The sequence below is a fragment of the Notothenia coriiceps genome, unplaced genomic scaffold (assembly GCF_000735185.1).
Source record: "Notothenia coriiceps isolate Sejong01 unplaced genomic scaffold, NC01 NC01_scaffold00031140, whole genome shotgun sequence".
NCBI lineage: Eukaryota > Metazoa > Chordata > Actinopteri > Perciformes > Nototheniidae > Notothenia > Notothenia coriiceps.
Genome location: NW_011363841.1, coordinates 171,929 through 181,683, shown reverse-complemented (window position 1 = coordinate 181,683; position 9,755 = coordinate 171,929). Strand labels below are relative to the sequence as shown.

The 9,755-nt window shown below is 39.3% G+C and overlaps 1 protein-coding gene across 1 annotated transcript in view; it reads right to left on the bottom strand.

Moving 5' to 3' along the window:
* Nucleotides 1–1,163: 1,163 nt before the first annotated feature.
* Nucleotides 1,164–9,755, bottom strand: part of LOC104959842 (rho-associated protein kinase 2-like) — a 13,847-nt gene continuing 5,255 nt past the window's right edge. The window contains exons 10-19 of the mRNA XM_010787753.1: nt 9,400–9,440; nt 8,454–8,474; nt 7,850–7,923; nt 6,252–6,364; nt 6,053–6,162; nt 5,874–5,947; nt 5,390–5,444; nt 4,768–4,875; nt 2,619–2,716; nt 1,164–2,537 (exon numbers count right to left, since the gene is read on the bottom strand). Of these exons, the coding sequence (XP_010786055.1) occupies nt 2,318–2,537; nt 2,619–2,716; nt 4,768–4,875; nt 5,390–5,444; nt 5,874–5,947; nt 6,053–6,162; nt 6,252–6,364; nt 7,850–7,923; nt 8,454–8,474; nt 9,400–9,440 (914 nt within the window). The 3' untranslated portion in view covers nt 1,164–2,317. The remainder of the gene's footprint in view (nt 2,538–2,618; nt 2,717–4,767; nt 4,876–5,389; nt 5,445–5,873; nt 5,948–6,052; nt 6,163–6,251; nt 6,365–7,849; nt 7,924–8,453; nt 8,475–9,399; nt 9,441–9,755) is intronic.

Sequence of the window (9,755 nt, the reverse complement as noted above, 5' to 3'; positions counted from 1 at the left end):
CCTTAAACCAGACTTTAGTTACACCTGGAGTAAATTCACAAGCTACCCTGCAGTATACAAAGTCTTTAAAACTTGCGGCACCTTTACCAGCTTTGATAAACACTTTAATGCATAAATAATTATAATCAAAACATATACTATATATTATTCTGAAATGGACAGATCTGCAGTGACTACTTTGACTTTTGGTACTTTAAGTATATGTTGATGCTAATTTTTACTTTAGTAACCTTTTGAATGCAGGACTTTTACTTTCAACACAGTATACCTACACTCTGGTACTTCTACTTTTACTCAAGTACAAGATCTGAGTATTTCTCACACCTCTGGCCGTCAGTATACAAGTTTAACAAAACTATGATATTCCCAGCATGAATGAAAGGAACCTCCAGCAGGTGCAGGTACAACACTTGGCTGCTGTGCACTGAGTCAGCTACTGCTCTCATCAGCTGGGCCTGAAGGGGGGGTCTGGACTGTTTCAGTGGTACGGACTCGCCCCATGTGTGCTTTATTACCTCATCTTCTGTGGTGATTTATGGCACTTTCACAGGCCACTCTTCTGAGCTGTTTAGATCTGCCGAAAGATAAAAGAAAATCATGGCTTTATTACCCAGAGGGAGTGGGTCTGTTTACCCAGCAGACGGGTTTCATTGGAGAGCTTCAACAGGCCCCATCCCACACATCTGATCTGCCTTTTAGAGGATAAACTGTCCCAGTGTGTGCGAGGCATCACTGAGAGGTAATAATATCTGGTAAATACAAATGGTTCCTGTTGGAACACACATTCCATTATTATCTACTCCCAATGTTGACATTGTATCCCCATGACTCACATCCTGAAGGAGAAACATCCAGCATTGTTGGATTGTTATCCAAATGTTTCTGCCTGGATCCAAATGTCTCCTCTGTCAATCAGACATACAGTTTCAGCGTGTAGGGTAACTCAAGATCACACAATCATGTCCCTGTATGCTCTCGTCCTGTCAAAGCTTTCTTCCATGCAGCTAAAAACTGTTTGCCTGCAGCGCCATCCTGTGGTCAGAGTGAAAATAACACCACAAAGAGAGTTTCAAGTCATGATGGGTCTCAGTCCTAATTCATAATACAAACGTTCACCTGCTTCAAATCATCATAGCTCAACAACAAAAAAGTCACAAGGCGTGTTACAGTATCACATTATTTTATTAGCCGGTACAGAAGGTTAACTGTGTTGTAAGGCTCTGTTCTACTAACACACTGGAGACCAAATATGGAAGCAGCTTGTTTACTTATACTTCTACAAACCAGAAGGATACATTTATTTTTAATCAGAAAAAAAAAGATAGTGTCTGAGTACATTTAAATAATAAACACTTTGCTTTTCATGTCATTTACAGAGCTTCATCCTCTCCAAAGTGCCAGTGGGGGTTACTGTATGAGCAGGTATCACCTTAAAAAAAAAAACCTTTCAAATGAGAAAAAAGTAACTGTGATGATATTGTTTTACATGTGCGATATTCACTAGAGTTGAAGCATGCGAGTTATTACGATATTACAGTCTGCGTAAAGGGATGTTGATGAGGATACATAAGCTGAAAGCGCAGAAGAGATTGCTGCTCAGGCGGGAAATGTTCAGATTGTTCTCAGTTAGGATTTCTGATTCTGCTCATCACCCAATTTCTGTTTCTGTAATCTCTATGGTGTTATAATAATAATAATAATAATAATAATAATGTAGAACCAATCACTCCTCTTTGTGCAAACTGCTGTTTCCCACATACATTAAAAAGCTCAACCATACCACTAAAGAAAGAAATCCAGAGCATTTACATTGAATAAGACAAAGCATACATAGCTGCTTTCCAATTTAAGAAAATATTGTATGTATACAACACATTTTTTATTTTAACTATGTATTAGGTTGTGCATCTTGTAGATTACTGAAAGGGGCTATTTAATGAAATGATATTGTTTAAGCTGAGGACAATCAGGTTGTAAAAAAACATATCATTTGCTTTTTTGAAACAAAAACCAACAAGATATCAGCAAATCAGATAAAGTTAAATCTTAAGCAAATCAAGTTAAATCTTAAGCAATTATCAGTCATGGTTTCATGTAGTTTTATAAACTCAGCTATCGCACAATGACTAAATGTATCACAATGTTTTTGCTGACGCACCTTGAGCTAACGCCCACTGTATGCCAAACAGATCACAAATCACTCTTAAATGACAATAAGCAGAATCAGAATTCATTTAAAAACTAAACGCATCCCACAGTTTACAGAAAGTAGTTCAAAGAACCCAACACTAGCACTGTGTGATAGAATTATTTGTGTTCAGAGAGCGAGCGGTCCCAGGCTCAGCTCCACGTGGTGTGTCAGCCAAATTGCCTCTGCGGGGGTCTCGGGCCCCTCTTCGCTCGGCTTGACGGGGGCCGCAAGGTTGCGGAAGTCGTGTCGAATCTTAAATGAAACGGTGACGTCCCCATCCTCCTCTTTCTGGGGGATCACTTTGATGAAGAAACCAATCTTGTTGGATTTCCTGAAGGCAACGACACTGCGGAATAAACAGAGGGTTCAGGTTAAGAGTTACCTCACACACACACTTCTAATTCTTTGTGAGTGTGTGTTAACTTACTCTGGGTCGTCCTGGAAGTCCTGAGGTTCAGCCAGCTCATCGTATTCAGCGGCAGCATCCTTCCCCGCCAACACCAGTTCTTTGCTGGGTACCATAACCTGAAATAAACCCAAAAGTTTCACCATTCAGTGACTTTCAACCTAGATTTCAAACATCATAAAGCTTCTCTCTTTTGAAACATACCAATGTCAAAGTGTGTGTTTTGGAAAAACAGATGTAAAAATCCCCCTCGACTGAAAAATGTGATTTACTCGTTGCTTCACTTGAAAGCTTGACCTTCACTGTGCAGAGTGATGGATGTGTAGAATGTGTCACTCGAAGGCTGTTTAAAAAAGTTCATCTGGTGAGGGGGGAAAGTTAAATAGCTCAAATCTGAGTTTAAGCATCATTTTATGACTTAAGGTTGTAGAAAGGACAACTTTAAGACATTATTATTAAATTAACAGACGCATAACAATTTGCAAAGACAGGAAATAAAAGATGAGGTTATAGCTATAATAAAGACCCAAATAATCACTTTACAATGTTGGCTGTGATCCTATCTCCTCAGAACATTTGACATAAGCTTGGGGCTCAATGAATGACCACTTTAATGTTCACCTTTCAGTTTCTATAAGCTCTACTTACAGCTCTTAAGGTTTTGCTGCTACTTTCAGATTTCTTGTGAAAGTCTCCCAAAAGGGATTTCTGTGCGCACTGCCTAGACAACAAACCAGTCATATTAGTGCTATTTGTGGGGGAAGAGAAGTGCTTTGGATTGCATTTACCGGTAAAATAAATAAACTGTTCCCCTATAGTCATCAGCAAACATTACGTAATGTTTTGTCGTATTAATTATGCATGTTAGGGGACATCGAAGTAGGCTTTGGAAAGAGCTGGTCGATAAAAACCAACCGAGCATGAACCTGATTCATGCCGCCCCTTAGGTGTTTGAATATCTGATCAAGCAGAATGGCATGACTGCACACTGAGTTCGGCCTGGATGTGAATGGAAATGGGTCATGAAGATGCTCTGTTTTGGCCAGGAGCTCTTTCTTACCCAGGCTGGCCGATGACTTCATCGCTAAAGAGGCCAACACAAACAGCCTGTAGTCACAGAGAGCCTCGCAGCAACTGGCAGCTCAGCAGACCATTTACCGCAGGAACACGGCTCTCTTAGCTGTGCGTGTGACAGCTGACAGATGGAGGTGGAAAAGGGACCCAACTGCTCTGCATATGAGAGAATGACCAGGCTAGCTCCTCCAGAAGGAACAGGCGGGTGAAGCAGCAGAAGGCCCTGCGCTCGCTGAGGCTGGCTGGTAACGTAGCAGGAACTGCTTTATATAATATGCAAGATTTAAGAGCAGGCAGCAGGTGGTGAACAACTGCCACCTTGTGTGTCTGTGCACATTTCTTATATTCTCTATTCCAGCCATAATGCTCTTTCCAGCAGTTAAAGCTCCATGTGCAAAAAAACAAGCTAATAAACAAACCGCCCTGAATTATTATTGCCTCATAAAGTGGTTTTAGTAAACAACTGTGTACCCAGCAGTCGACATGGAACCAAATGCTCACCTGCGACGACCCCAGCCTTTCCCTGCTGATCTGTCATTTGTCTTGTTTTCCAGATACCTGGTGGCAAGGAGGCATTACTGTCTATAGAGCCCTGGCTTCTACTAACAATCTCACTCCCCTTCCCAGCATGCACCAGTTTTTGTTCCAATTTGGTTCTCTTCTTCCCTCTTTTTATAAGCACCCATAACCCTCACTCACTTTAACACACTATTACAGCATGTGAGTCTCTGCCTTCATGTCCCACTGACTCACTTATGGTCACCTCCCTGCATCAAGCCCAATCAGCGGTTACGTTATTCAAATGCAACACTGAAGCTCTGGATCCCCACCTGGTTATCCCTGTTTGCTCTGTCAGCACTGTTAGCAATGCTAGGTGTAGCCATTTGGGCTCGGCCATCTTCATGTGTGGTTGTGACATTAGAGGAGAGAGCATTTTGCAGACAATCCAGGCCCAGATTGACAGTTATAGCTTTTAAAATACCTTTAGTGTTTTGGCTGTTAGACAGCAGAGCTGGGTGATAGTGCTCCACATGTTTGTCATGAGAAACACCTTTTTAAATTTAACAACATCTTAAGAATCAGAGTACTTCACTACCTTAGCAGTGCTGTTGATATCATCAGGATCCTCGTCCTCACAAGCAGACAGAGTGACGTGTGTGATGTTCTCCACAGGGTTGGTCAAGGTTAGCAGCACTTGGCTCTCCTAGATAGACAGGATGGGGAACAAGACAAATTACCTTTCAAGCTGAGTTGATCATTAAAATAAACCATGTATTAAATGTAGAGGAACAAAGGACAATGTTTTGAGCTGATCAGGGATGCTGTAGCGAGCAGGTGCTTCCTAATCCACACTGGACTGACATTTACTAAGAAAAGCAATGTTTACTTAGCGTTTAAACCTTGTCAACAATTCACTTCTAGCCTCTGTACTAGGTGAACATTTCCTTCTTCATCTTGTCTTTTATGAATTATGCATTTTGTTATATATCTGAGTAACCGTTCAATAGCTGGACTGCAAAGCAATGTAGGCCAATAAAGAAAGAGACTGACTAAAACTCAAAAGCTGAGTTACTGATTATTATTAAAACATTACAAAGTTGAATAGCTGGTATGAGTAGTATGTTATAGTCTCAGCCTTTCAAGGTTTTAAATACAAACGGATTAATAAAACATGTCAAAGATATACACAAGATGTCCCAAGCAGTGTGCACACTGACCTTCATGGTCCGGAGGTTTGGAATGGACATAATTCTCACTTCAGGGATGTAGCTCCTGTGGAACAAACGGGCAAATGCCAATCAATTACAGTTACACCCAAACACACAGATTGTTTATTTATTATTTAACACAACCACTCTCACTAAGAGTTGAGAGTGGATCTGTAATAGTAAGAGTTAAATGTCAACCACTTAACATGCACACGTTTTTTGCACAGAATGGAGCAAACCATAAGGAAAACACAAGACAGATTTATGATCCAGGACATTATGGCATGGATCAGGTATAGTTTGGTTATTTTACTTTAAAAAGATAACTTTGCATGGATCATTTCCTGGACATGTGTTTACAGTTACATTTGGCAACACTGTAACTTTAGGAACTTCATCTTATTAAACTACATCAGGCTGGTTTGTATTTTTATATCATTTAAAAAAGGATCAGCATCATTATGAAGACGCATGTTAAGGATCTAATACTCACACAGCCACCAGCTGGATTTTGAACTTGATTGAAGTAGGATTAAACTCTGGCTTGCTCAAGTTGTGCTCACATTTCTGGAGGAGGAAATTAAGAAAGAAGATTATTATCTCAATATAATCTTCATAAAAACAACAGCCTTCGACAGATACAGTGGAGTAAGACCCTGGAGAGGTACTGACCCTGCAGCGCAGTGAGCGCTTCATCAGCAGGTGCTTGTGTCGGGGGTGCAGCTGAGACGCCCCGGCAGGCTGGAAGTCCGGCTGCAGGAGACGCTGGCGCAGTGTGGTCACTGTGAGGACACAACACATCTCAGATTCAATGCAACTAGAGAAACACATATGATCAGATTTCTTTACCACGCTCCAAACTAAGTCTTACCCTCTGGTAGGCTGATGGGTCTGGTATAACAGTCCTCAGGCAGGGGCTCCACTTCATCCAGAGCCTGTGCAGGTTCAATGGTGATCTCCTTCTGGTCTTCACCCTCTTTAAGGCTGGAATAGATATACACAAATACTCCTATCAACAATCTGTTATAACTTTGACAGTAAAAAAAAAAGAAATCCAATCTGCTATTGGTATAGCTTATCTGCAGCATATATATGTATGTGTATGTATACAGTAGATGTGTATGAGTATATGTATTTGCTGCATGTTAAAGCGCTTTGAGCACAAGGAAAAGCACTACATAAATGTAATATATTATTATTATGTATCTATATGCATATGTATTACATGCATATATATTCATTTAACAATGTTCCTGGTAAATAATCGTGTGTATGAGACTCACTGGCAGTGAATGTAGGGGATTACTTTAGTCGTTGTTATTGTTTGTTTGTGTTCTTTGTAATTTTGTCTCTCTTTGTACATACAATCAGTACAAACTACCGTCTCAGTTGTGTGCATATATTTTTGCTTTCCATTTCTAAATGATAAACACTGGTTATGCATTGTCGAGGGCAATAAAAAGATTTTTGATCAACAAAAAAAAGAAATCCTAAAACTGAAGTAAATGGGGACCACGACAGGAAAACTATTTAAAAAGATCTGTTTACAAACTGTCGACAACTTGTGCAGTACAATCTAAGGACCATTTATACAGTTGTTTGCTCAGTACTTTACAAACAATTGCACATAATCAGTACTCAGAGACTATTTATGCAAATGTACTTTCAATAGTTAAGTTTTAGCAACATGCATTGTGTCTTCATTCACGGTGTAGGCATTACGAAAAACGATTTCTTTGCAAAATCAAGGCAACACAATGTGAGTATTTGCTATGCAAATGGTAATATTGTGGGTAAAGTAATCCTTCAACAACTAATGACCTGCAAATATGTATCTTACATAGCTACTGGGCATTTACCCCGCATAAAGTAAGGCTTTAGGATCAGTTAGTACAATCTAGGGAGCCGTATTTCAGGACGTTTAAGTTGCCTAGTGATACACTTAAGAAAAAAATTACTTTTAAGAACTCAGTTGTGGCAACTTCAAGGTCCAAGATTCTAGATGACTAGAAGAACGGCAACCTTTTTGAGACAGGAGACTGACTTCACACATTTCTTTTCATGGTTCCTTTGTTTTTTTAAATGCATTTCCTGGATCTGACAGCGCACTTTGTCAAAAAAGTGCCTTTTGTCAGCCAATTATTAACTTTCATCTTTAAGCAGGGTCCTTGAATGTTTCCCGGTTGTGTAATATGAAAAGGGTTACCCCTCATAAATGTATTACTACAAGGCGATGATGGAACTTTGAGAAACAATAAGAGTGACGAAGCGTTCACTGTGATGGATTACCTTTGTGTCTCAAGCCAAGTTTCAAGGCTTTACAAATTGATTTTCATGGCACACTGAAATGAATGAAACAATGGCTGCTGGATGGTAAGAAATCAATGTATCTAAGTCACCAATAATATGCATGTAGTATTGAGGTAATAAGCAGATGTAATTTGCTTTGTGTGACAAAGAAGCACTCACGTAAGGCCGGACAGGCCTGAGATGGGGGCTCCGGACCTCTGCCTCTGCAGTCTGGTTCCAAGACCATATTTTTCCTGAGTGAATTTAGGGGGGAAAGCAAGATCAAGCATTCTGCATAATGAAAATAAAACACAACTCACGACAAGTTATAGAATGACACAATCTAAAACCAATTTACACACTAGTACTTTTAACAAAATGTCGAGGAATTTATGACAACTTTGAAAAGCAAATAAGGCTATTTAAATAATAAGCAAGCCAATACACAATTCCATTTATCTTGTGGTAAGAGACAATAACAGGAGCATTTCTGCCGAGGATAGTGGGAGGGAATCAACTCTGATAAACTGAGGGTTCAGGACTTCATTAGTATGACAAATATTTCTGATCTGGTTACATAGACTTCAACAAAGTCTTCTATTTCTTCTCTCCCTCTATCCAACATAAAGGCTCCCATTGTGCCCATCCCAGTGTCATTTAGCCAAGGAGACATTCATGTGATCTGTGAGGTCACTCGGAAACAGATTAGACAGGGACAGACATGCAGAGAAGACAGTGCTACTGCAAAAATGAAACTATCCAAGTTGTGAAAAATACAACTCACCACCACATGAATAGTGTGTTGCTGGGGGACAAAACCAAAATATCAGAGTGCATAAGCAAAGAAAAAAGGAGAGAATAAAGAACCAGTTGAAACCAAAGCAATTTAGCAAACATTCGTGACATGCAACAGCAACAGAAATGCATCAGTAATGGAAATCAACTGCAGGACATCACAGCTTAAGTGTTTCAAATGATTCCATTACTACACAATAGGAAAGGCTAGTTTGCAGTATTGAATGTTAGTTATTGTAAAAGCAGAATGCAGAGGTGTAACACCATGTGCCAACAAGCTCAATTAGCATGAAGACCATGCCCACATCAGGGCAGATTAATGAAAGAAACTTGAAAAACATTAATGCACAAGAATACAGCATTTCTCATGTATCCTCCCAAATCATAGACGTGGTGTTAATTGTGTACTCCAACCAAAAACGTGGCAGCTTATTATTCTCTCTTGCTTTGGTTCAAATGTGTGCTAATTGTATATTATCATACTATTATACTATTGCGCATACTTTGGTAGTTATTCAACCTCCGTTTTTTTTTTTTGTGTGTAATTTCTGCTTCAACAAGAATTGCACATTTTCTAACAGCTTACAGCGAGACAACAGCTTTCAGACTTTTAAAAAGTAAAAGAAGAAGGTTTGGAGTTTTTGAAAGGCTAGAGGGCTCAGAATAGGGGTGGGCGATATTGAAAAATATAATATCACGATAGACGATATTTATCACGATATGTTTTCATGTCGGTTATTATGGTTATTTTTCAAGTTACTTAACAGTACAACCACCTACAAGGTAACAAAAAATAAAATAAAAAGGAGTAACAGACCAAAATACCATTTCAAGCTGGTTTTAATTCTGCAATGAATCCCTGAATGAACAATTCAACAGGAATTTTGATATGGCTTCCTCAGTGTTGGTGAAGGCCTACACCCTACACAACAAACGTTAACACTGGTTTCTTCACTGGGTAAAGTGCACTCTCTTGCTAAATAAAATAAAATATTCAAGGCACAGTTTCTCAGTAGAAAATGTAAACTTTAGACTTGAAGTGCAATCAAAGACTTTAGCATAACTGAACATCTGTTTCAAAAGGGAAAAACAATATAAATACCTTATTGATCAAATAAAATATAAGCCAACAGAATCAACCAAGACAATAAATGAAGTGCAATACGGTCGAATCCTGACAGGGACAGCTTGGTTTTTTTACTAAACCGTTATCAGTTTAGTTACTTCGGCATCATTTGAAACGTGTATTACAATTAGAATCCACAGTAAAATAGTTAATTTGCGGTAGGTT